The 26,526-nt window shown below is 51.1% G+C and overlaps 1 protein-coding gene across 4 annotated transcripts; it reads left to right on the top strand.

Annotated features, from left to right (window-relative positions):
• Positions 1 to 1,317: 1,317 nt before the first annotated feature.
• Positions 1,318 to 26,500, top strand: PTPN23 (protein tyrosine phosphatase non-receptor type 23). Of its 4 annotated transcripts, XM_049097453.1 has the most exons (26): positions 1,358 to 1,491; positions 2,110 to 2,189; positions 8,761 to 8,835; positions 17,628 to 17,755; positions 18,019 to 18,095; positions 18,766 to 18,815; positions 18,979 to 19,110; positions 19,373 to 19,453; positions 19,554 to 19,685; positions 19,773 to 19,820; positions 20,225 to 20,281; positions 20,374 to 20,432; positions 20,571 to 20,650; positions 20,767 to 20,881; positions 20,975 to 21,040; positions 21,407 to 21,552; positions 21,821 to 22,132; positions 22,219 to 22,373; positions 22,472 to 22,623; positions 22,712 to 22,891; positions 22,986 to 24,774; positions 24,869 to 25,053; positions 25,143 to 25,247; positions 25,334 to 25,472; positions 25,586 to 25,699; positions 25,785 to 26,500. In XM_049097453.1, the coding sequence occupies exons 4-26, from the start codon at positions 17,718 to 17,720 to the stop codon at positions 26,262 to 26,264; spliced, it is 4,692 nt and encodes a 1,563-aa protein (XP_048953410.1). In that variant the 5' UTR covers positions 1,358 to 1,491; positions 2,110 to 2,189; positions 8,761 to 8,835; positions 17,628 to 17,717; the 3' UTR covers positions 26,265 to 26,500. The 4 variants fall into 4 exon arrangements, with proteins under 4 accessions (XP_025314123.1, XP_025314122.1, XP_048953410.1 ...); XM_025458338.3 differs by lacking the exon at positions 2,110 to 2,189 and having other exon boundaries at positions 1,318 to 1,491; positions 22,475 to 22,623; XM_025458337.3 differs by lacking the exon at positions 2,110 to 2,189 and having other exon boundaries at positions 1,318 to 1,491.
• The last annotated feature ends 26 nt before the right edge of the window (positions 26,501 to 26,526 follow it).

Genomic DNA, 26,526 nt, shown 5'->3' with positions numbered 1-26,526 from the left:
AACTGCTGCGCCACCGGGGCTGCCCTAAGTCTCTATGAATTTAACTATACTTAGGTACCTCATATAAGTGGAATCATACAATATTTGTCCTTTTTTTAAAAAACAGATTTGAGAGAGTGCGTGTGCAGGAGAGCACAAGGTGAGGAGGGGAGCAGAGGCAGAGGGAGAAGCTGAGCAGGGAGCCCCACCTGGGACTGGGTTCCAGGACTCCAGGGTCACGACCTGAGCTAAAGGCATGCTTAACCAACTGAGCCACCCAGGCGCCCCAATATTTATCCTTTTTGCTCTGGTTTACTTCACTCAGCATAATGTTTTCAAGTTCATTGATATTGCAACAGGTGTCAGAGTTCCCTTCTTTTTTTTTTTTTGACAGGTGAATAATAGCCCGTGGCATGCATTTGCCACATCTTGTTTATCCATTCATCCATGATACACATTTGTTTTGTTTCCACCTTTCGGCTGTTGTGAATGACATTGTTAGGAACACTGGTGTGCTCTCATTTTCTTTTCCATGAAGGTTGGCCCGTGACTGAGTCTTGCAAAGTCTGGGCCCAAACTGCGCTGTGGGTGAATCCTCTCTTGTGAGCCCCCATACCACATTCCAGGCTCTCCTTTGCATTTCTTGAATGGCTCAAAGCCATCCATATCCGGCTTCACACAAGACAGACCTGAACTCTTCGCTTCCCCTGGCTTTACACCCCACCCCATCTAGGCTTTCTTCTCCCATCCCTGCAAGGGGACACGTCAGTGTCTGAGTCCCCGGCCTTTCAGACCGAACCGAGGGTACCAGTCTCCAACCACTCACTTCTTTGCCCCAAAGCTCTGCACTTGGGATAAAAACCCTTCGCTGTCTTCTCAGCCCCATGTCCTACCCAGCCCGGGGGTCCCTCCTTCAGGGCTCAGTTTCCAAGTCACCTCTTTAGGGCGGCCCACCTGCCACGCTCTCTCTATCCGAGCACCTGCCTCTCCCCTCTCGGTCCTTCCGCTCCACTTGGGACTTCAAGCTTCTGGGTGAGTTCTCTAACGCCCTTCCCACGAGATAGGAGCGCCGAGGCGAGGCGGAAGGCAGGCCCGCAGGTCCCCCCGGCCGGCCGGGAAAGGAAAACCAGCTCGCGCCGGGTTCGCAGCTACGTGCAGGAAAACTATCACTCCCAGAAACCCTTTCTCCGGGGGCTGGACAGTCGCCCTCCGCGCCCTTCCTGCGGAGGAGACTGAGCATGCGCAACGGCCGCTGCGGTTAGCCCGCAAGGCTGCGCGGGCGGGGACTGCATCTCCCAGGAGGCCCTGCGTGCAATTTTCATCGCCGCGTGACGAGCGGCTTCCGGCGCGGAGGGGCGGGGCGCGCGGCCGAGGCAGCAGCTGGGGCAGCTAGGGGAGCGGCCGGGTGGCCGGCGGGCGCCAGCCGCCATGGAGGCCGTGCCCCGCATGCCCATGATCTGGCTGGACCTGAAGGAGGCCGGAGACTTCCTCTTCCAGCCGGCCGTGAAGAAAGTAAGTCCTTCCCCCCATCTCTCCCGCGTAGCGCCGTCTGCCAGCGCGTGACGCCCCCTGCGCGTCCATCATCTCCCTAGGCCCTGGTCGCGGGGTCGGGTGAGGCCGGGAGGGGCCTCCGCTGGATTTCCTCAGCCCGCCCTCCCCCCCGCCCCCGCAGACATTCCTGTCCCCTCCTCGCCCGCTCGGGGCTAGCACCCGCAGTCCGTCGAAACCTGCTTCCCGACTTCTGCTCCGGCCATCCACGGTTCCCACCGAGGCACCGCACTTCCTCCGAGTGACGCTCGGGACCTGGTTCTGCCCCGCCCGTCCTCCACGCCGGGACCGCCTCGCGGGGAGAGGTGGGCGGCCCTGGCCGTCTGCTCTGAACTGTGCCCTGCGTGCGCTGTCTGTCGTTCCAGGACCGGCCTGGGACGAGCGCCGGGGATGGCTCAGCATGTGTGTGTGTTAAGGCGGGAGCCAGAGGAATGCCTGACCTCTGCGATTGGGGTCTCTCTGACACTTGGTGCAGTTCTCTCTGGACTCTTAAGAAGAACCATATTCTGGAGCCCCCTTAGGCCAAAAGATACAATTCCTTGTCATTTTTTTGGGAGAGTTACTGCTTTTCTTAATTGCCAGGAGGGGGTAGACAGCGTTGTAGCTCCTGGAGAAGCCTTAGCAGTCGTGTTTGGACCTTCAGTTGGACGGAGGAGACCCAGGCAGGTTTGGTGGTGATGGAGGCAGGGGACCTGTGTGGTGAGATCAGGTGGGGCTGGTACAGAGAGGGGGGCCAGGTGTGTTGAATGAGCATCGGGTGCCCTCTGAGACTTCAGCCTTGGGAGGGCCACCTAAGAGCATTAGGTCAGAGCAGAAGTAAACAGGAACAACCAGGTCGTTACAGGTTGGCATCCTCGTGATTTTAGTAGTTTAGAAAGACAGGAAATTGGATTCATCTAAAACTTAAGAGTTTTGTTACCTCTTCCCCAGACTTTGGCCTTCTAGCCATCTGCTCTTTCATACAAGTACAGTTAGATGAGTTTTCCTGAAACACAACAAAACTTTGTTTTCTAGTTCAGCTCTAACCCATTTAGTTCTCCCCGACCAACCACAGTTCTTTCCGTAGTTTTTGAAGGCCCACTGTATGTTTGATGTGTGTGTGTGTGTGTGTGTGTGTTTTTAAGATTTTATTTATTTATTTGAGAGACTGGGTGAACTAGAGAGCACAAGCAGGGGGAGGGGCAGAGTGAGAGGGAGAAGCAGACTACTCCCTGATCAGGGAGCCCGATGAGGGGCTCGATGCCAGGGCCTCGAGATCATGACCCACGCGGAAGGCAGACCCTCAACCGTCTGAGCCACCCAGGCATCCCCTTGATCTATGTATTTCTGATATAGGTTCTGTTCACAGTCAGCCATTTGCTGTTCTCTTAACATTCTCTGTATATTTGCTCTTCTGTGCCTTTGGTTGTGGAATTCCTCCCACCCAGAAGTGCCCTATTCTTTGTCGTGTGGGATGGGCATGGGGCCCTTCTTTAATCTCTTAGGTTGATTCTCTCCATCTTTCAAGGTCCAGTTTAAGTTCTTTCTCTTCCAAAAGTGCTCTTTAATTCTTTGATTTGGGTTAAACTTCCCCTTCTCTGAATCCTTTTTTCCATTCTTCTCCTGGTGTTAGTATTGTGTGCTATGTTTTAACTCTCCTATTCAATTTTAAGTGACCTGAGAGGCATCTCCCTGCTCCTCGAAGCCTAGCGGGGTTGTCTCTACACAGTTGGCATTCAGGAAAATACTGCTCAAATAAGGACATTTGAGAGAGAATTTAGTCATGGTGACCATAAATTTATGGAAATCCAGTGGATAAAATCTCAGCCCAGAAAATCCTAGGAGATATTTTTGTTTAAACTTAGCCTTTGATATTCTGGTCACTCTTACCTAACCAACAAGGTTTTATGTGAGTAATGACTTCCCTGGAAGCCTTCCTGAGTCTCCATGAAAGTAGTTGCTCACTAGCCATTTAGCCTGAGGTGGTATTAAATACTGAAGAGACTATTCATTTCCTAGACTGCTGCTCTTTTTCTGTGTTTCCTCCTGGGGATTGGGGAAGATGCCGCCTGTGATTGTGGCATGTATTTGCATGAACCCATTGAAAAGGACTAACAACCTGTGGGTAGGCTGGGCTTGCAAATGGGTACCCTGGAGCTCTTCCTACAGGAGACTGCAGAAGCCACTGCAACCTGGGAACTCTTCCTGACCTGGACTCTTCCCCAGCCCTTGAGCCCTTGCTCTACCCTTGTCCTCTTCTATCCTTTCTCTTAACCATGGGAACCTTCACCAATGATTTGGAGTTGAGAGAATTTAAGTTAGGATACTGGGGTAAAAATTGATTCTGTTGAGGTCACCCTGTTGAACACATCTGTATTGGTAATACAGATGAATAACAGACAATTCTGTTTGTTTTTCTTTCATGGAGTTCAGTTTAGTAGAGGAAACTTAAAAATTAAATGGCAATATCAGTGGAAGAATATGTGTAGGGTACAGAAGTACCAGCCTAAGGAGGGGCCATCAGAGAAGCCTTGGTGGGATGACTAGCCTTTGCAGGATGAATTGAAGTTTTCCGGATAGCTGAAAGGGTTTGTTTCATTGTAAGGCCTGGGCTGTTGAAAGACCTTTAATAATGATTAGTATTGTTTTTTGCTGCTGATGGACATGCCTTCAATTATGAAATAATGTAAAATAAGAGCCAGGAGAACAGCAAGCTGGTTTTGAACTGCAGCGCCATGTTTTGGGTTGAATACCGCGGCCCATGTAATTTTTTAGTGGAAAAATGCTGCTGTTCCTGCACTTCCTTTTTTTTTTAAAGATTTTATTTATTTATTAATGAGAGACACAGAGGGAGAAGCAGGCTGCACGCAGGGAACCTGACGTGGGACTCGATCCCGGGACCCCAGGATCACGCCCCGAGCTGAAGGCAGGTGCTCAACTGCTAAGCCACCGTCATCCCGTCCCTGCACTTTCTTACCTGAGCCCAGATTGCTGACTCACTGGAAACTGATGAAGGCTGATTTGTACTTTTCATCATTGAGTGATTTGGTGACAAGTGTTGGTATTTGAAGTTGTTTTCTTTTCTGGTGCCAAACACCTTTCCCTAATCAATTGCACTGGAGCATAAATCAAACTGACTTGGACTTAGGTGTTAACATCATCTCTGACTCATTCATTGAGCAAGTGTTTATTGAGTGACTGTATGTGCCAACCCTGAGAATTCAGGGCTGTGTGTAATGATAAAAATTGTTGCTTTCAGGGAGCTTATCTTTTAATGATCCACATGGTAACCCATCCTCAAGGGAAGATGTATCATGTGGTAGCCACCCTGCCATCTGAGTGACTCCTTGGCCTTTCCCCCACTCCCACTCTGGCTGGATTGATCTCTAAATCTTCCGTTTTCCACCAGGTTCCTCCAAAGAAACTGCCTGCTATTCAAGGCCTGCCACCACTTGGCTTCAGCCTGCCTCTTTCTAATTCATTCCCTCAGGCCTCTCCTCTAGGAACTGTCAGCCTCTTTTCCTTCCACATCTGATCATTGCTCTTGCTCTGGTCCTTACTGGAATTCCTTTCCTCTTGTTCATTACTCTGGTTGAACCATACCTCCCCAGCTGCCTGGCTATTGAATGACACTCCAAATTCAGACAGGTCTTAGCACTCAGCTTGTCTGTACCACAGAGTGCACACTCTTCTTACCTCTTGTTACTGTTCCTCTTATTCACATGTAGGGAAAGTCTGGTTTTTAGGTTTGTGGAATTCCCCCGCCCCTTCCGTGTTTCTCATAGGATAGCTGCTGACTCCTTTGAATCACTTGCAACATACACAGAAAAGATTATGAGACAACTGGAGGCCTAAAAGGGGACCTGCCTCCTCAGCAGTGAGGAGCAAGGGACATTGCCAGTTACCTCTGGTGTTGGGTGACCTGTCTTTTCTCTTATCACAGATTTAGAGTTACCAAACCTGTCTGCCTACTTATGTTTTACACAGGATGACTTTAGGAACAAATGACGTGCATTGTCTAGTTCATTCTTCTCTGACTTTAGTCTTATACACCAAAAACCTGTATCCATTTCACTCCAGATTCTTCCCTTTACTCGGGAAGTAATAAATATCTGTATGTGGAGAATGCTTTACAAGTGTTGGTTGAATGACCTAGTCTAGTTCTAGCACCCACTGGGAGATGTAACATGAGTTGTCCTTGCTGATATTGTTTAGATGAGATGTGGAATAGGGGTTAGGCTAGGCAGGGACGAAGGTCTGTTCTCTTCCTCTGTGCAGTAGGGCTGTAATTTGGTTTTAGGCTTGCTGACATCAAGGGTGGGACTTGATCCCGGGACTCTGGGATCACACCCTGAGCCAAAGTCAGATGCTCAACCACTGAGCCACTCAGGCGTCCTAATAAAATTAATCTCATTTGAAATTCAGTAGCAAAGTATATATTGTATTTATTAACAGTCCTATATGTGGGACTTAGTTTTATGTGTGTTTCCATGGACCTGCCTAAGGAATGGGCTTCAGAGTGTGAACTAAAATTGTTTGCACATTTTTGGGTTTGTGCATAGTTGAATATTTCTAGGGAGATTTCTTTTATGGCTTTTGTAATCTCAAAGGACTCAGAAAAAGGCTAAGAACTATGGATATAGGGGAAAGTGTTTTTCAGGTACCGTTTAATTCTTCAGCAACTCTTAAATATTTGTTTTCCACATTTCCAACGTACAGAAAAGTTGAAAGAATAATAAATTTAATAAATAATAATAATAAAATTCTCTCTACCTAGTTTTGATAATTATATTTCACCATATTTGTGTGTTCTCTGTGTCTTTGTGTATGTATGTGCTTACGTGCATGTGTATGTATCTTGTGAACCTTTGAAAGTAAGTTGTACACATCTCAGCACATCGTAAGACTAAGGACATTCTCCTGTGTAACCATATTATCATCACACATAAGAAAATCCACAAAACTTTTCTACTATATGTTAAAACTTCACCTATTGTCCCCAAAGCATTTTTTAAAGATTTTTTTCATTTTTTAAAAGATTTTATTTTTAAGTCATCTCTACATCCAATGTGGGGCTCAGACTTATAACTCTGAGATCAAGAGTCACATGTTCTACTCACAGCCAGTCAGGTGCCCCTCCCCCCAATTTTTGTCCCCCCAAAGATTGTATTTGTTTATTCATGAGAGATAGAAAGAAAGAGGCAGAGACATAGGCAGAGGGAGAAGCAGGCTCCACACAGGGAGCCCGATGTGGGACTAGATCCCGGGACTCCAGGATCATGCCCTGACCTGATCATGCACCCAACCACTGAGCCACTCAGGCGTCCCCCCCCAAAAAAATATTTTTTATGACTTTTTCTTCCCCAAATTTGGATTCAGTCAAGGTTCTCATATTGAATTTAGTTCTCTTTCTTTAATGTTTTAAAATCTAGACTGGTCTCCTGTTTACCCCACCACCACCATGACATTGATTCTTTTCAGAGACTGGGTTAACTGTTGAGCAGAAGTCCCAGCTTTTGAATATTCTTGAGTGCCTCCTTTTAGTATTTTCAGTTTGTTCACCCATCCTCTGAATTTCCTGTAAGTGCCACCATTTGCAGACCATCTGACACATCTGATAAGGCTCCTACCATTCCCAATGCACTCATTGTTCGGTGCGTGTTAGAGGGGTGTCACTGGCACGACCCTGCCACGGTGCCAGGCACAGTCTGGTGAAGGCATGTTTAGAATGTAGAGAGAGCAGCAGTTAAAGTTTAAGGGATTGACATTTCAGCTGAGTCTTTTTTTTTTTTTTAAGATTTTATTTATTTATTCATGAGAGACACAGAGAGAAGCAGAGACATAGGCAGAGGGAGAAGCAGGTTTCCCGTAGGGAACCCAGTGCGGGACTCGATCCTGGGACCCCGGGATTATGCCCTGAGCTGAAGGCCGACACTCCATCGCTGAGCCACCCAGGCGTTCCTCAGCTGAGTTAATATTGGAGAGGGGACAACATGTGGGCAAGCATTGAGACCTGAAAGCAGCAGTTCCACAGGACTGTTGGCTGGGCGTCCCCAGGAGTCACTTGAAGACAGCCCTTGAAGGCAATTGGGAGCTGATTGTGAAGGGCCAGGAACTCTGTGCATAGGAGAGATTGGAGGCTTTGGAGAGCCATTGTTGCACATCCTTTTCAGATGATAATTTTTCTCTTTAGATTGCAACTCATTTCTCATAATCTCACTAACCTGAGAAAAGTGTTTGGGTTTATTTTTTCCCCCGGTGTGTGTGTGTTTCAGAAGGCTTTGAAGTTAGCAGTGACAGTGAAGTTTGCTAGAAAGAGAACTCTGGCCTCTAGGTAAGGGGCACATTTAAAGGGGTGGCAACAGGATAGAGAAGAGAGCTCATGGACACAGGGATTTGCAGGAGGTAAAACCAGCAGAAGAGGTGGGCATCACTGCCCTTTGTGTTTGTGGAATGGGTATATTTGGCTCCCCCTAGATTGGCAAGTCAGCCAATAGGAACCATAACGGGGTGGTTCCAGCTGCCTTAGTCTGTTGACCTTAGGTGAACAAGGGGTCTTTTGATGCAGGCTGTGCCTCCAGACTGATGAGTTTGCTCATTTTTGAGAGAGTCCGCTCCTGAGGTGGTGAGTGCTGTTGTGGCCAGGCATGCCAGTCCCCTATCTGATGTGGGCACTGACTTTTCCTTCTATCTTGATCATTCCCAACACACACCTGCAGGCCTTTCTTCAAGGTGAGGAAGATGTAAATTATTTATTCTGTGTTGCCATATCCTAGCCTGGAAAGCTGGCAAAGAAGGCTTTGCACTCCCACTCTTGTTTGGTATCTCTTGCCTGTGTTTGTGGTTGGATTAGGATTATGGTTGTAATCCCAGAACACAGCAAGGTCTAGTCCTTGAGGGAGGCTTGAATTTGTGGCCTATTGGGATGTTCAGTAGGATCCCTTTTCAGCCAGCTAAGTTCCCCTGCTTCCTGAGCTGCCAGAGTCCTGGACTTCACAGAGAGGGCTGCAGCATGATGAAGACCAGTCAGGGTGTTCACCTAAAGTCGCCCAGCATTATTTTCTATTTTGCTCAAAGGTAGAGGCATCTTAGCACTGCTCCATCTTTGAGGTAGAGTTCCTAGTGGTCCGGGAGATAGGCTCGTGATTGTGGATCTAGACTGGTGACTGCCAAGGACTCAGGACAGGAGTGAGAGCAGGGGAGTGTTCTGCATTCATGGTTTAAGTTGTTTTCTCTTTCTCTTTTTCTTTCTAGTTTGTCCTAAAAAATTATGGAGAGAACCCAGAAGCCTACAATGAGGAACTGAAGAAGCTGGAGTTGCTCAGACAGGTAGGAGGATAGTATTTTTATGCACTTGTAAACAGGACTGCTTGGTAGGGAGGTAAAGAAACCACCTGAAACTGTTGTTAATTTAATATTTTTTCCTCTTTAAGAGCAGCAAAGTTAATGGTAAAAAAATTTGAAAATGCTTAAGAAGGACAGTTTTTAAAAAATCCTCATTTTTGTATATATTTTATAATTTTTATATAGTCAATCCTTGAACAACAGGGATTTGAACTGTGTGGGTTCGCTTATATGCAGGTTTTGTATAGTACAGGCTTTACATGTATTTTCTTTATGATTTCTTTAGTATTTCCTTTTCTCTAGCTTACTTTATTATAAGAATACAATATATAATGTATATAACATACAAAACGTGTGTTAATTGACTGTGTTTCCAGTGGGGCTCTGGTCAACAGTAGGCTATTAGTAGTTAAGTTTTTGGGAAGTCAAAAATTATAGTAGATTTTTAACATGGGGGTCAGCACCCTTTAACCCACACTGTTCAAGTGTCAGCTGTGTATACTATATAAAAACACACTAGGATCCTACACTGCCTGTAGAGCTTATTTAGTCTGAGCTTTATTTATTTATTTATTTGTTTATTTGTTTGTTTATTTAAAGATTTTATTTATTCATGAGAGACACAGACAGAGAGGCAGAGATACAGGCAGAGGGAGAAGCAGGCTCCATGCAGGGAGCCCGATGTGGAACTCGATCCTGGGACTCCAGGATCACGCCCTAGGCCAAAGGCAGGCGTTCAGCTGCTGAGCCACCCAGTGGTCCCATGTGTTTTCATATAATGCGCATTGTAGATTTGTTTCTTTATCAATGAACATAGAACAGTAGTATTTTTCATGTCTTGTGATCATTACATTGCACTGTGATTTAATCCATCTGGTCTCATTGAACATTAGGTTATTTCGGTTTTCACCATTGTAAGTATAATCCATGTTTGTGCATACTTGGGCATTTACAGGATTGTTTCTGTAGGAATTAGTGGGTGAACAGGATGCATTTGCTTTCGTTTCCACCTCCAGCATGGTACATGCTTATTCCTGCTGTTACTTTTCAGTTCTGGCAATCTGGTAGGTGAAAGGGGTATTTAATTTTAATTTTCAGTTATTTGGCTAATAGTAAGGTTTCACTTTTTTTTTTTTTTTTTTTTTTTTTTAACTTATGATAGTCACACAGAGAGAGAGAGAAAGAGAGAGAGAGAGGCAGAGACATAGGCAGAGGGAGAAGCAGGCTCCATGCACCGGGAGCCCGACGTGGGATTCGATCCCGGGTCTCCAGGATTGCGCCCTGGGCCAAAGGCAGGCGCCAAACCACTGCGCCACCCAGGGATCCCGGTTTCAGAATTGTTAATGTGTTTGTTACATATCTTCTTTTAGAGCTTGCTAATATCTTTTGTCCATTTTTCTATTAGAGTGGTATAGGCATACCTTGTATTGCGCTTTGCTTTATTGCACTTCACAGATACTGTGTGTGTGCGTTCTTGAAGATTTTATTTTTAAGTAATCTCTGCACCCACTGTGGGGCTTGAACCCACAACGTCAAGATTAAGAATCACATGCTCCACCAACTGATCCAGCCAGGAGCCTCTAGATATACTGTGTTTTTTACAGATTGAAGGATTAGGCTGTCTTGCATGGAGCAAATCTATTGGTGCATTTTCCCGATAGTACTTTTTCACTTTGTGTCTCTGTGTCACATTTTGGTAATTCTCACAATATTACAAACTTTTTCATTATTGTATTTGTGAGGGTGATATGTGATCAGTGATTTTTGAGGTTACTGTTGCAATTGTTTTGGGGCACTGCAGACCCCGTTTAAGACCGAGAGCTTGGGGATCCCTGGGTGGCTCAGCGGTTTGGCGCCTGCCTTTGGCCCAGGGCGTGGTCCCAGAGTCCCGGCATCAAGTCCTGCGTTGGGCTCCTGGCATGGAGCCTGCTTCTCCCTCTGCCTGTGTCTCTGCCCCTCTCTCTCTCTCTCTCTCTGTGTCTATCATAATAAATAAATCTTAAAAAAAAAAAAAATACCAAGAGCTTGGGGCAGCTCGGGTGGCTCAGCGGTTTAGCGCCGCCTTCGGCCCAGGGCGTGATCCTGGAGACCCGGGATCGAGTCCCACATCAGGCTCCCTGCATGGAGCCTGCTTCTCCCTCTGCCTGTGTCTGTCTCTCTCTCTCTCTCTCTCTCTCATTAATAAATAAGTAAAATCTTAAAAAAAAAAAAGAAAAAAGACCGACTGCTTAATGGGTAAATGTTCGGTGTGTTCTGACTGCTCAATCAATCCACTGTTCCCCTTTCTCTCTCCTTGAGTTTCCCTGTTTCCTGAGACACAACAGTATTGATATTAGGGCAATCAATAACCTCGCAACAGCCTCTAAGTGTTCCAGTGAAAGGAAGAGTCTCACATTCTCATCTTAAATCAGAAGCTAGGGACGCCTGGGTGGCTCAGTGGTTGAGTGTCTGCCTTTTGCCCAGGGCGTGATCCTGGCGTCCTGAGATTGAGTCCCAAATCGGGCTCCCTGCATGGAGCCTGCTTTTCCCTCTGCCTGTGTCTCTGCCTCTCTCTTTCTCTCTGTCTCTCATGAATAAATAAAATCTTAAAAAAAAATAATTCAGAAGCTGGAAATGATTAAGCTTAGTGAGGAAGACAGGTTGAAAGCCAAGGTAGGCTGAAAGGTAGGCCACTTGCACCAGTTAGTCAGGTTGTGAATGCAAAGGAAAAGTTCTTTTTTTTTTTTTTTTTAAATTTTATTTATTCATTAGAGAGGCAGAGGCACAGGCCGAGGAAGAAGCAGGCTCCATGCAGGGAGCCCGACGTGGGACTCGATCCCGGGCCTCCAGGATCACGCCCTGGGCCGAAGGCGATGCTAAACTGCTGAGCCACCCGGGCTGCTCTGCAAAGGAAAGGTTCTTGAAGGAAATTAAAAGTGTTACTCCAGTGAGCACATGAATGATAATAAAACCACATCAGCAATGGCTGATGAGGAGAAAGTTTGAGTGGTGTGCATAGAAGATCAAAGCAGCCACAACAGTCCCTTAAGCCAAAACCTAGTCCAGAGCAAGGCCCTTACTCTCTTCAATTATATGAAGGCCCAGAGAGGTTGAGGAAGCTGCAGAAGGAAAGTTTCAAGCTAGCCGAAGTTGGGTTATGGTGTTTTTTTTTTTGTTTTTTTTTTTTTTAAGATTTTATTTATTCATGAGAGAGAGAGAGAGAGAGAGAGGCAGAGACACAGGCAGAGGGAGAAGCAGGCTCCATGCAGGGAGCCCAACGTGGGACTTAATCCCGGGTCTCCAGGATCAGGCCCTGGGCCGAAGGCGGTGCTAAACCGCTGAGCCACCCGGGCTGCCCGGGTTACAAGGTTTAAGAAAAGAAGCCATCTTCGTAACATAAAAGTGCAAGGTGAAGCACCAAGTGCTGATGGAGAGATCTGGAAGATAATTCATGAAAGTGGCTACACTAAACAACAGATTTTCAGTGGAGACAAAACAGCCTTCTGTTGGAAGAAGATTCCATCTAGAACTTTCACAGCTAGAGAGGATAAGTCAATGCCTGGCTTCAAAGCTTCAAAGGATAGGCTGACTCTCTTGTTGGGGGCTAGTGCAGCTTGTGACTGTAAGTTATAGCCAGTACTCATTTACCATTCTGAAAATCTGAGAGCCCTGAAGAATTATACTAAATCTACTTTGCCTGTGCTCTAGACATGGAACAACAAAGTCTAGATGGCAGTACATCTATTTACAATGTAGTTTACCAAATTTTTTAAGTCCCCTTTTAAGATCTGCTCAGAAAAAAAAAAGATTCCTTTCAGAATATTACTGCTCATTGACAATGCACATGGTCACCCAAGAGCACTGATGGAAATGTAGGAGGGCTTTTTATTTTGTTTCGTTTTTACCCCCGGAGTTCCTCAAAGTTTTCTTCATGTAGGTTTTACACATAACTTGTTGAGTTTATTTCCGGACTTTTTTTTGATTGTTGTTGCTATTATTGAATATTCCTCCCCTTTCTTCTTTTATATTTTCCACTTCTTACAGTAGAGAAAAGCAACTGAGCAATATATTTTGTTTTTTGTTTTTTGTTATTTATTTTTAATTAATCTCTACATCCACCATGGGGCTTCAGCTCATAACTCTGAGATCAAGATTTGCATGCTTATCCGACTAACCCAGTCAGGCACCCTGAGCAATTTATTTTAATTTTTTTCTTTATGAGTTCACTTTCTTTTTATTTTTATTTTTTTAAAATTTATTTATGATAGTCACACAGAGAGATAGAGAGAGGCAGAGACACAGGCAGAGGGAGAAGCAGGCCCCATGCACTGGGAGCCCGACATGGGACTCGATCCCGGGTCTCCAGGATCGCACCCTGGGCCAAAGGCAGGCGCCAAACCGCCGCGCCACCCAGGGATCCCTTGAGTTCACTTTCTTGGGTTTTCCAAGTTCTTGAGTCATAGCATAAACACATAATGATTTTGCTTTCTTTCTAGTGGTTGTACTCCTTATTTTCTTGGAATTAGGCATTTCCAGAGCATTGCTAATAATTGTGAAAATGACTTGTTTCTGGTGTTGAGGTATCAGCTTTGAGCACAGTGCTGGCTGCTGTACCCCGTGTCTGAGGGCTTGTTTCTGCATTTGGGGGTGCAGTGGCCCGTAGCAGTGGCTCTTAGCAGCTCATGTCTGTCTCATAGGGGCAGGGGTGTCTGCACATTTGCTCATTTGCTGTTCTGATTATTAACAGATCATAAAAACTATAGAAAGTTTTGAAAATAAGAGAAATATAAAGAACAAGACAGTCATTCCCACAGTCATTGTGATTTTACACATTTCATTTTTATTTAAAAAGCGAGAAGTTAAAATAACATTGCCAAAACACTATAGACTAAATTATTTTAATTGTTACAGTATTTGCTTAAATTTTATTATGTTTCTAACCTTTCTTAACCCTTGCTCCTTAGCAATAAACAATGACCAATAACCAAATGGTGTTTCTGCAATTAATATGAAGAAAGCATTTTTCCCAGTTTTTGAATAAGAATGACATAAAACTGAATAATTTCAGCTCAGCTCTTGCTGGGGGCAAAGCTTGATCACCCAATAGAGAACTAAGAGGAGCTCTTTATCTGTCCTATTTATATACTGGACTTCCAGTCATGCTTTTTATTTATTCCATTAGCAAACATTTGTTGAACGTTTTCTTAATTTCAGGTACTGATCTAGGTACTGTAGATCCAACAGTGAAGAAAGCAAAGTTCTTGTGGCGTTATGTGACATTCTTTTTTTTTAAGATTTTATTTATTTATTCATGAGAGACAGAGGTGCAGAGACACAGACAGAGGGAGAATCAGGCTTCATGCAGGAAGCCTGATGTGGGACTCGATTCCGGGTCTCCAGGATCACACCCTGGGCCAGAGGCAGCACTAAACCACTGAGCCACCCGGGCTGCCTGTTATGTGACATTCTAAATAAGATTCTTTGAGCACAGTGGCACTGGTGTGGCACCACTGGCAGTGGGCTAAGCTTCCAGTGGCAGGGAAGAGGACAGAGGAGCCAAATTCTTCTGAGGGTTAGGGGGAAAAAAAAAGGATGCCCAGTGAACGAGAGGCTTCATGAGGGATCCAGGAAGCGTGATGCTGGAGTGGTGGTTTCATTAGGCAGTCTTGGGTAAAGCCTTCATGCTTCCATAGGACTTATTAAATGCCTCCCTCAGCCTCCTGTGGTGTGGTCCCAACCATCCATATGGTGGTGCATCGGAGACACAGTTATGGAGCAACAAGTATGGGAACCAGATCTAGAAGATTTTTTTTTAAAGGTTTTATTTATTCATTCATGAAAGACACAGAGAAAGAGGCAGAGGGAGAAGCAGGCTCCATGCAGGGAGCCTGATGTGGGACTTGATCTCAGGACTCTGGGATCATGCCCTGAGCCAAAGGCAGACAATCAACCGCTAAGCCACTCAGGTTTCCCCAGATCTAGATTTGATGTAGGTGCAATTCTCAAGCAAGAAGTTGTTCTCCTGCCTACAGGATTGTGGAAACAGTGGTATCAAGGCCAAGTGCCAGTTTGCTTATTTTATTTTTGAAAAATTTACTCAAGAGTTTCAACAGTGAAAGGCTGCAATTAAGGAAGCTGCACATGAGTCCCCTTGCAGATCTTTTTTTTTTTTTTTTAAGATGTATTTATTTATTAGCAGGGAGTGAGGCAGAGGGAGAGAGAAAGCATGCGCACATTGGGGGGCAGGGGCAAAAGGAGCTTGAGATGGGGGAAGGACAGGGGGGAATCTCAAGCTGCCTCTGCACTGAGCATGGAGCCTCATGCAGGGCTCAATCCTATGATCCCGAGATCATGATCTGAGCTGAAACAAAGAATCCGATGCTTAACCAACTGAGCCAAGCAGGTGCCCCCTGGAAATGGAAGCTGGATACATCTTGGGGAGCTGTAGGCTCTGCTCACAATCTGGCCTGTTTCCTCATCGGTAAAGCAGAGGCTGGAAGAGTTGTCTCTAAGAACACCTTCCAGGTGCAACTCTGAGGTAAATTCTTGATTTATAGAGCATAAAGCTGGCAGGCATGGTGAGGGGCTTGCTGGGAATGGTAGGAGTGGCATGGTCTCAGAGCTTCCTTACCGACCCTCCTGCTCGCTTCAGCTTCTCCACGTGCAGGTATTAGAGAACAGGGCAAGTGGGACGAGGGGAGTTCCTGGCTGGATTAAAAGTGCCAGTGAAGGGGTGCCTGGGTGGCTCAGTGGTTGAGCATCTGCCTTTGGCTCAGGGCCTGATCCCAGTGTCCTGGAATAGAGTTCCTCATCAGGCTCCCCACGGAGCCTGCTCCTCTTCCTATGTCTCTGCCTCTTTCTCTGTATCTCTCATGAATGAATGAATGAATAAAATCTTTAAAAACAAAAAAGTGCCAGTGGAGTTGTGTGGCTTAGAGGGAGGGTTGCTTTCATTGTTTCCCAAAGATGATTTTAGGAAGTACAAAGACAAATCTTTTGTTTTAATCTTTTTGTATAGGCTTTATATTTAAAAAAAAAATGTAACTATAACATCAACCCTGTTGTTGCAAAGAGGTGACTGCTTAGGATGTGGCTCCACTTTGAAAAATGGCTCAGCCTAAAGGAAAATGTTAACTCTAGGTGGTATCTGATTATGGCAGAGAAAGATGGGGAGGGGGTAGTGACTGATTCCAGAAGTCCTGGTCTGAGGGACAAGTCACACCTTAGCAGTATACGTGGCTGTGGGCCTCATCTTTGCTCTGGGCCCTCTGGAGGCTGCTTCCTGAGGGAGCTTACATTCCTGTTCAGAGAGGAGACAGGTCCTAGGGAATGCTGTTGAGTGTAACTGGTGCTGGCTAGCCCTGCCCTGTTGTTCTTCTGAGAGCATCCCTGGCAGGGCCTTGGAGCCCAGCTCTGGAGGGTGGTATCCTCCAAGAAGGGTTTCTTCTAGCCAGTGCTGGCCAGCTCTCTGCTGGGCCCTCTGGCTGCTAAAGTCTTCTGGGAGTATGTGTGGGGGGATACTCTGGTTCCCTCCAGCAGGTGGGGGAGAGTGTTCACAGTGCTGCTAGCCTGTCCCTTTGTTTTGTGCTTCTTGGAGAGTAGGTTGTCTGCTCTTCTGTTTGTTTGAGCACGGGGTTCATCTGCTTTGATTTATTTCCCCAAAATGGGAAGAGCTTTATTGTTTTTAATAAAAAGTGAAAGTGGGGGCAGCCCAGGTGGCTCAGCGGTTTAGCGCCGCCTTCAGCCCAGGGCGTGATCATGGAGACCCAGGATCAAGTCCCGCGTCAGGCTCCCTGCATGGAGCCTGCTCCTCCCTCTGCCTGTGTCTCTGCCTCTGTGTGTGTGTGTGTGTCTCATGAATAAATAAATAAAATATTTAAATTAATTAATTAAAAAATATTTTTTTAAAAAAGTGGGGGAGGATCAAGGGGGATGGGGTAACTGAGTGTTGGGAGCACGTGATGTAATGGGCACTGGGTGTTATATGCAACTGATGAATCGCTGAACTCTACCTCTGAAACTAATAATATACTGTATGTTAATTGGATTTAAATGATAAAATAATAGGAAAAAGGTGAAAGTGTTTAATATGAAGAATAAGCAATACAAAGAAATATATGTCTCTACATGTGTATACAGAATAGGATAAGTTACTTAAACCCTGTTACCCAGTGGTAATCACTTAACATTTTGGTGTATACCCTAGAATCTTGTGTTTGTACCTAGTTGGCTATCAGTTTCTATACGATTTCACATAAATGAAATCATATTGCTCATCTGTTACTTTTTGTTTTTTTTTTTGACTCAATAAATATATCATGAACATTTAAACATAATACTCTCATCTTGGGTCCTTGTGGCTATAGGGTATTTTCTTTTGTGGGTAGTCTTGACATTATTTAAACAGTCTTGTTTAATGGAAATTTTGGTGGCATCCAGTATTTGACCCTGTTAATAATCTACTGTGATAAATATCCTTGTATGCTCACCAAGCATTTGGGTGTCTTTTACTGTATGTTTTAGATACAGAACTGTGGGTCAGGATCAAGTACATGAACATTTTTAATGCATGTTATAAAACTGCCTTTGGGAGAAGTGGGACTGACTCAGCCAGCCCTGGCTGGTGGGGTGGTTGTTGAACAGCTGCAGGCATAGCTATGGGCTGTCTCTGGATCCCTTGGAGTGTGCAGTTGCCTAGCTCAGATGCAGATTTCTTTCTTGGGTATCTATGGGCAGACAGACCTGCCTGTACTCTACCCCAAGTGATGGCAGGCCTGCTTCTCCCATCCACCCTCCAGAATGCTGTCCGTGTCCCACGGGACTTTGAGGGCTGCAGTGTCCTCCGCAAGTACCTAGGCCAGCTCCACTACCTGCAGAGTCGGGTCCCCATGGGCTCAGGCCAGGAGGCTGCTGTTCCTGTCACTTGGTGAGAGCTGGCAGGCAGGGCTGGGGGGAGCCTGAAGGGTGCCTCGGGCAGCCCAGGGTGTTTGGGTGATGGAGATGTCCCAAGCCCTCCCTTCCCTCCCCTCCCCTCCCTTCTTCCTCGCTGCAGAGGATGGGGAGTGGCTTGGTGTGGTTGGTCTCCTTAGGTATCCCTCTGACCTGCACTGGGGTGGCTGGTCCCCTCACCTGGCCTCAAGGCCCTAGCCGGCTCCTTTCCTTAAGATGATGTGGGTGGCATGTCTGCAGGACTGAGATCTTCTCTGGCAAGTCTGTGGCCCATGAGGATATCAAGTATGAGCAGGCCTGCATTCTCTACAACCTTGGTGAGCTGCCTACCACTTTCCCCATGGTCCTATCTCCCAGCCCTGCCAACCCAGGATCTCAGCTCAGCAGGTCACAAAGGTGGTGGGTTCATGGGCAGAGGATCCCTGGGTTCTGACCCCTTCACTGCCTTCCTCATAGCTCTGCCAGCACCTCTTTTATGGGCCAAGGGGAGCCACCATGCTGGGGAGGAGCTCCGCTGGGATGGCCACCATGTGGTGTTGCTGTGTACTCTGGCCAGGAGTGGTGGCCTCTGTTTGACCGGACACTCTGACCCCCGCTTATGGCTTTGGGCTGCACCAGTCAGGAGAACAAGGATGGCCTCAACTAACCCTGTTATCAACCCTGATGACTTAGCCTCAGTGTGGCTCAAGGGAGAATCCTGGGGAGCTCGAGTCCTATATAGGCATCCCTGGGGCTTCAAGACTGGACCTGTTGGCTGGGTGCTATGTATGGAAGTTCTTCCTTCCTTCACCCCCACATCAGCTTGGTGTAGAGCAAGGCAGAGGGGCTTGGGCTGGACTTGTGAGTTTTTCCTTCTGGGTGTCCTTGGACCAGCTCCCTGATCATGAGTGACAGCACTGCCCTTCCTGCCTTATGCTCAACAAAGGCGTGGGGCAACCTGAGAGCAGCCCCAGGCTAGTTCTGACATTGTGTCCTCTGACTTCCCAGGGGCGCTGCACTCCATGTTGGGGGCCATGGACAAGCGGGTGTCTGAGGAGGTGAGGAGAGGTGGGGCGATGGGCGGGACATAGGACATAACAGGGAGAGGTGCTGAGTGTTCTTCATCTCCAGAGCTCCAGAGTTTACATCCTGTCCCGTGGGAGTGGACCTGGGCAGCTCTCTGGCTCTGCCTTTGGCCATCTTCCTCCTCTCCCCTCCCAGGGCATGAAGGTCTCCTGTACCCACTTCCAGTGTGCAGCAGGCGCCTTCGCCTATCTGCGTGAGCACTTCCCTCATGCCTACAGCGTTGACATGAGCCGCCAGATCCTCACTCTCAATGTCAACCTCATGCTGGTGAGGCAGTGCCCTTGTTGGGTCCCAGTTCACTGCAGGGGAGGGGGCAGCTGGCACTGGAGTCTGGACCAGGCCCTGTGCACATAACAGTGGGGCCTTGGCTTTGAATTTTTAAGCCCCAGGTGGATCAGAGTAGGGCAGTATTTCTTGGAGTAGGAAGGCTAGAGGAGAGAGGACAGGGCAGGGTATCTCTCACTGGTTCCGATGGGGAGGGTAAGATCTCTGGGTGAATGAATGACTGCACCTGCATTTGTCCACCCAGGGCCAGGCCCAGGAGTGCCTTCTGGAGAAGTCAATGTTGGACAACAGGAAGAGCTTTCTGGTGGCCCGCATCAGTGCACAGGTAGGGACGGGGTAGATGGTGGCATGGCCCCCAAGGGACTGTGAGAATAGGCCTTTAGTTTACTCCTGATCCCCACTCTTGACCCCCTCCTGGTTCCCAGGTGGTGGATTACTACAAGGAAGCATGCCGGGCCTTGGAGAACCCTGACACCGCCTCACTGCTGGGCCGGATCCAGAAGGACTGGAAGAAGCTTGTCCAGATGAAGATCTACTACTTTGCAGCTGTGGCTCATGTGCGAGCACTGTGACCGCTGGGGTGGGGTGGGCTGGGGTGTCCACAGCTTGGGGAATAAGTAGTGGCCTCTCTTCTTTCTTGCCAGCTGCACATGGGAAAGCAAGCTGAGGAGCAGCAGAAGTTCGGTGAGCGGGTGAGTGAGCCGTGGCAGGGAAGGATTCAACTGATTCCAGCCTTTTCACGAGGTGCTAGAGGGGTCCCTTCTCTATAGCATAGAGGAGGCTCTCCTCACCGTCCCTCACCCCCACATGCTTGGCCACCCCCTGACTGTAGGCCTGGTGTTTTCTTTTGTGTTGTTCCATCTGCTTTACCCTCATCCCTAGGGGACTGCAGAGGTATAACAGGCTCCCGGCCAGTGGGGACTCCTGGTGGGAGGCGTAGCTGTAAGGTGGAGTGGGCTGTGTACTCTTGGCTGGGCTGGTGCCTGGCTCCTTCCTCAGCTTCTGGTCTCGTGGGTCACCTCATAGCCAGGCAGGGCTTAATGGGGTGGCATAAGGAGGGAAGGATGGACCAGGCTCTGCTTGTTGCTCCCCACAGGTCGCGTACTTCCAGAGTGCCCTGGACAAGCTCAATGAAGCCATCAAGTTGGCCAAGGTAAAGCTGAAGAAGAGTCTGGTGTGGGTCTGCGGGTTGTCCTCACTCTGGCTTTGATTGGTGTTGAGTCCCCTCCCATCTCTGTCCTACAGGGCCAGCCTGACACTGTGCAAGATGCATTGCGCTTTGCAATGGACGTCATTGGGGGCAAGTGAGTCTATGGGGCTGGGGATGGCCTTGGTTCCTTCCTGTTGGGAAGGGTCTTGGCCCTCTGCATTGTTGGGAGGAAGCCACTACCTGAGAGCAGTGGCCTGATTGCTCGACTTTCCACTTCCCTTTCTGACCCCAGGTACAATTCTGCCAAAAAGGACAATGACTTCATCTACCATGAGGCTGTCCCAGCACTGGACACCCTTCAGCCTGTAAAAGGTCTGGAGCTGAGGGGGGGCCAAGGATTGGGAAGGGGTGAAGATGGGAGTATAGAACAGAGGCAGACCAGAGGCTTGTGTGGGCCTGGTTTCTACAGTTGTTACTCTCCCTCCCAGGTGCCCCCTTGGTGAAGCCCTTACCAGTGAACCCCACAGACCCAGCTGTTACGGGCCCTGACATCTTTGCCAAACTGGTACCCATGGCTGCTCATGAAGCCTCATCACTGTACAGGTGGGTGGGAATGGCTAGCTCTGGTCTTAGCACAGATGGGGTTGGGATGTCTCAAGACTCAGGCTTCCAGCAACTGCTTTGTCACTTTGGCAGTGAGGAGAAGGCCAAGCTGCTTCGGGAGATGATGGCCAAGATTGAGGACAAGAATGAGGTCCTGGAGTGAGTTCAGGGCTGGAGGTGGGAGGCGTGGGAGGTACACAGCAGACCTCTGCGGGGTCCCCAGTGCTACTTGCACAGGGAGAGGAATAGCGAATGTCTTCTTGTACCAGGTTTCCTAGCTCAGCCCTTCCGGCTTATGGTCTTGGGTGCTAGATTTATAGGGGGCAGTCACTTGGCGTGGGAGGGCGATGTTCCCGTGGCCTGTTGTTTTTAGCAGTGCCCTGGGTGTGTTCTGTGGGGCCAGGCCAGACTCTGTTGGTGGAGGTCAAGAGGCTGATCTGCCTCTGCTAGGACCTCAGACTTAGTTTCAGTGGTGAGGGAGGGAGGAGTTGGGTCGGTGCCCACCTGGTTCTAACCCCCCTGCAGTCAGTTCATGGATTCAATGCAGTTGGACCCTGAGACTGTGGACAACCTTGATGCGTACAGCCACATCCCACCCCAGCTTATGGAGAAGTGTGCAGCTCTCAGTGTCCGGCCAGACACTGTCAGGAACCTTGTCCAGTCCATGCAAGGTGAGCAAGGGGGAGAAGCAAGTGAGTGGAGTCCTCTGTGGTGGCCTTCTCCATGGACCCTGTTCCTAAGGACAGAGGAGGTGCCAGCACCCGCCCTCATGCCTCTGTAGATCCCTGCACCCTGTATCTGTCCTGCTCGGCAAGTCTGGGGTCACACACAAGCCCTTGACCATGGGGGTGGTTCTGTCTCCCCGGGGACGGGCGCAAGTTGGGTGCCTGGTGTGCCTGCATCAGGAGCTGTTGTTCCCCTTCCACAAACACTCTCCAGTGCTGTCAGGTGTGTTCACGGATGTGGAGGCCTCCCTGAAGGACATCCGGGAGCTGCTGGAGGAGGACGAGCTGCTTGAGCAGAAGTTGCAGGAGGCCTTGGGGCAGGCTGGGGCCAGCCTGGCAGGCTCCAAGGCAGAGCTGGCTGAGGTGAGGCGCGACTGGGCTAAGTACATGGAGGTCCACGAGAAGGCCTCATTCACCAACAGCGAGCTGCACCGTGCCATGAATCTGCACGTCGGCAATCTGCGCCTGCTCAGCGGGCCACTGGACCAGGTCCGGGCTGCTCTGCCCACGCCAGCTCTCACCCCTGGTGAGCCACCCCACCCCCCATCCCATGCCCCTGAGAAGGGATGTGGAGCTGTGGCCTCGGGTCTCACCCACCCCTGCTGCACCCAGAGGACAAGGCTGTGCTGCAGAACCTGAAGCGCATCCTGGCCAAGGTGCAGGAGATGCGGGACCAGCGTGTGTCCCTAGAGCAGCAGCTGCGTGAGCTGATCCAGAAGGATGATATCACGGCCTCCCTGGTTACTACGGACCACTCAGAGATGAAGGTGGGATTGGTGGGCCAGGGACAGTCTCTGACTCTGGGATCCACCCCGAAGTAGTGAGGCCCTGAGTATCTGCTCTCCACCCCCCCCTTCCCCCCCAGAAGCTGTTTGAGGAGCAGCTGAAGAAGTACGACCAGCTGAGGGTATACCTGGAGCAGAACCTGGCGGCCCAGGACAATGTCCTGAGGGCGCTGACGGAGGCCAACGTGCAGTATGCAGCTGTGCGGCGGGTGCTCAGTGAACTGGACCAAAAGTCAGTGTCTGGCCCTGTGCTCCAGCCCAGACTCCCACCTGGAGCTCGGCCTGGCCACTCACCTCCTGCTGGCCCTTCTGCCTGCCAGGTGGAACTCCACACTCCAGACCCTGGTGGCCTCCTACGAAGCCTATGAGGACCTGATGAAGAAGTCGCAGGAGGGCAAGGACTTCTATGCGGACCTGGAGAGCAAGGTGGCTGCTCTCCTGGAACGGGCCCAGTCCACCTGCCAGGCCCGCGAGGCTGCCCGCCAGCAGCTCCTGGACAGGTGGGTGTGGCCTCGGGGCAGCTGCAGCCCAGCCCCAGCTTGGCTGGTGGGGGCCCGGCTCCACTCTCTGCTCCTTCCTGGCCTTGTTCTGTAGGGAGCTGAAGAAGAAGCCACCCCCTCGGCCCACAGCCCCAAAGCCACTGCTGCCCCGGAGGGAGGAGGGCGAGGTGCTGGAGACAGGAGACCTGCCTGAGGAGCTGCGCAGCCTGCCCCCTGAAATGGTGGCTGCTCCCCGGCCACCTGACGCCTACTTGGCCGCTGCTGCCATCCTCCGTTTTCCTCCTAGCCCCTTCCCCAGCTCTGCGGGCCCAGGACCCCACTATCTTTCAGGCCCCTTACCTCCAGGTGCCTACTCAGGCCCCACCCAGGGCTTGCAGCCCAGGCCCCCCCAGGCCCCAGGCCCCCCTGCTGTGGTCCTGGCCCCTGGTCCTGCTCTCTACCCTGCCCCTGCCTACACTCCAGAGTTGGGACTTGTGCCCCGGTCGTCCCCACAGCACGGTGTGGTAAGCAGTCCCTATGGGGGGGTAGGACCACCCCCGCCAGTTGCAGGTCTGCCCTCTGCCCCTCCTCCCCAGTTCTCAGGACCCGAGATGGCCCTGGGGGTTCGGCCAGCCACGACCACTGTGGATAGTGTCCAGGCCCCCATCTCCAGCCACACTGCTCCACGGCCAAACCCCAGCCCCGCTCCACCCCAGCCCTGCTTCCCAGTGCCCCCACCACAGCCGCAGCTGCTGCCCACACCCTACACCTACCCTATGGGGGCCAAGCCGCCCCTCACAGCTCCCCCTGCCCAGCACCACTTTGCTCCTGGGATTCCCCCAGCTTTTCCGGCCCCCAGGGTTGGGCCCCAGCCCCATCCCACAGGAGTGGCATTCACACCCCAGCCCCCCCAGCAGCCCCTTCCGCTCCAGCATCCGAACCTCTTCCCACCCCAGGCTCAGGGGCGGGTGCCCCCACAACCCCCCTACCCTTTTGCTCCTCAGCCTAGTGTCCTGGGACAGCCCACACCGCCTCTGCACACCCCTCTCTACCCAGGCCCCTCTCAGGACCCTCTGCCCCCCCACTCGGGGGCACTGCCCCCCCACTCAGGGGCTCTGCCCTTCCCTAGCGCCGGGCCACCTCCGTCTCCCCATCCCACCCTGGCATATGGTCCTGCCCCGGCCCCTAGGCCCCTGGGCCCTCAGGCTACCCCGCTCTCCATTAGAGGCCCTTCACCTGCCGGCCAGCCCGCCCCTACCCCCCACCCAGTGCCTTCACCTGCCCCGTCACCAGGGCCTGGCCCAGTGCCGCCTCGGGCCCCCGCAGCAGAGCCGCCCCCATGTGTGCGCCGGGGGCCTGCAGCTGCAGACCTGCTATCCTCCAGCCCGGAGAGTCAGCACGGGGGCACACAGCCTCCTGGGGGTGGGCAGCCCCTGCTGCAGCCCACAAAGGTGGATGCAGCTGAGGGCCGCCGGCCACAGGCCCTGCGGCTGATTGAGAGGGACCCCTACGAGCGCCCCGAGAGGCTGCAGCAGTTGCAGCGGGAGCTGGAGGCCTTTCGAGGCCAGCTGGGGGACACTGGGGCACTGGATGCCATGTGGCGGGAGCTGCAGGATGCACAGGAACATGACGCCCGTGGCCGCTCCATCGCTATCGCCCGCTGCTACTCGCTGAAGAACCGGCACCAGGACGTCATGCCCTACGATAGTAACCGCGTGGTGCTGCGCTCGGGCAAGGACGACTACATCAACGCCAGCCGCGTGGAGGGGCTCTCGCCCTACTGCCCGCCCTTGGTGGCCACCCAGGCCCCGCTGCCCGGTACTGCTGCCGACTTCTGGCTCATGGTGCACGAGCAGAAGGTGTCCGTCATTGTCATGTTGGTGTCGGAGGCTGAGATGGAGAAGGTGAGGGGGTGGGCAAGGAGGGCAGGGGAGGGGGTGCCCGGAAGGGGACCCAGAAGAAGAGCAGATCTCACCACCTTGCTTGTCTGTCCCTTAGCAAAAGGTGGCACGTTACTTCCCTGCTGAGCGGGGACAGCCCATGGTACATGGTGCCCTGAGTGTGGCACTGAGCAGCGTCCGTGCCACCGAGACCCATGTGGAGCGGGTGCTGAGCCTGCAGTTCCGGGACCAGAGCCTCAAGCGCTCACTTGTGCACCTCCACTTCCCCACCTGGCCTGAGTTGTGCGTCTGCTGCCCCCGGTGTGTGTGGGGGTGGTGGGTAAGGGTATCTATCTGGCCCTGCTCACAGCCCTCTGGCCTGCACCCTGCAGGGGCCTGCCGGACAGCCCTGGCAACCTGCTGCGCTTCATCCAGGAGGTGCACGCACACTGCCTACATCAGCGGCCCCTGCACACACCAGTCGTCGTGCACTGCAGGTGGGGCCCAGGCTGGTGGGTAAGGGGGGGGTGTCGGGGGGGGGGGGGGCCCTGGGCCCAGCTGACACCCCGCCTTCCCACCACAGCTCTGGGGTGGGCCGCACGGGAGCCTTTGCACTGCTCTATGCGGCGGTGCAGGAGGTGGAGGCCGGGAACGGGATCCCTGAGCTGCCTCGGCTGGTGCGGCGCATGCGGCAGCAGAGGAAGCACATGCTGCAGGAGAAAGTGAGGGGCGGGCTGGAGGGGTGGGGCTGGGGCTGGGGGCGGTGCAGGGGGACACCCTCAACCCTAGGGCAAGGAGGCCCTGTGCTGTTGACCAAACCGAGGGCCCTCTCCAGCTGCACTTGCGGTTCTGCCACGAGGCGGTGGTGAGACACGTGGAGCAGGTCTTGCAGCGCCATGGCATGCCCCCTCCAGGCAGATCATCAGCCGGCACAAGCATCAGTCAGAAGGTAGGGAGCCCTTGGGGCTTGCGGGGGGCAAGGGGGCACAGCCACAGCCTGGTGGACTCATGTACATCTACTTCTGTCTTCCCAGAATCACCTTCCTCAGGATTCCCAGGACCTGGTCCTCGGCGGGGATGTGCCCATTAGCTCCATCCAGGCCACCATCGCCAAACTCAGCATCCGGCCTCCTGGGGGCCTGGATTCCCCGGCTACCAGCCTCCCAGTCCCTGTAGAGCCCCCAGGCTTGCCACCAGCCAGCCTCCCAGAGTCCGCCCAGCTCCCATCCTCCTCCCCACCCCCTCTCCCTTCACCTCTGCCTGAAGCCCCCCAGCCTGAGGAGGAACAGCCAGTACCTGAGGCCCCCAGTGTGGGGCCCCCCTCCTCCTCCTTGGAGCTGTTGGCCTCCCTAACTCCCGAGGCCTTCTCTCTGGACAGCTCCTTGCGAGGGAAGCAGCGCATGAGTAAGCAGAACTTTCTGCAGGCCCATAATGGGCAGGGCCTACGGGCTGCCCGGCCCACTGATGACCCTCTCAGCCTTCTGGATCCGCTCTGGACGCTCAACAAGACCTGAAGAGGCTTTGCCTGCCCGGTCCTTACACTACATCTCCCCCGCCGGTCTGCCCACCCTAGCAGGGCCTCTCCAGCGGGCCTGGTCTCTTACTCCCATTCCTGCTGCCTTCAGCCCTGCCTGGCCCAGCCCGCACCCCTGTGGGGTGGAGATGCCTTGCGGGCCTTGGGTCAGGTTCTCCTTTGTGGGACCTGACATTTTTCAGCTCTTTGCTATTAAAGTAATCAACCTGTTCTGTGGCCAGTGTCTGCCCATTGCCTCAGCG

This window comes from Canis lupus, chromosome 20 (genome assembly GCF_003254725.2).
Source record: "Canis lupus dingo isolate Sandy chromosome 20, ASM325472v2, whole genome shotgun sequence".
In the NCBI taxonomy this organism is placed as follows: domain Eukaryota; kingdom Metazoa; phylum Chordata; class Mammalia; order Carnivora; family Canidae; genus Canis; species Canis lupus.
The sequence above is the reverse complement of the archived record's forward strand: the minus strand, read 5'-3'. Positions and strand labels throughout refer to the sequence as shown.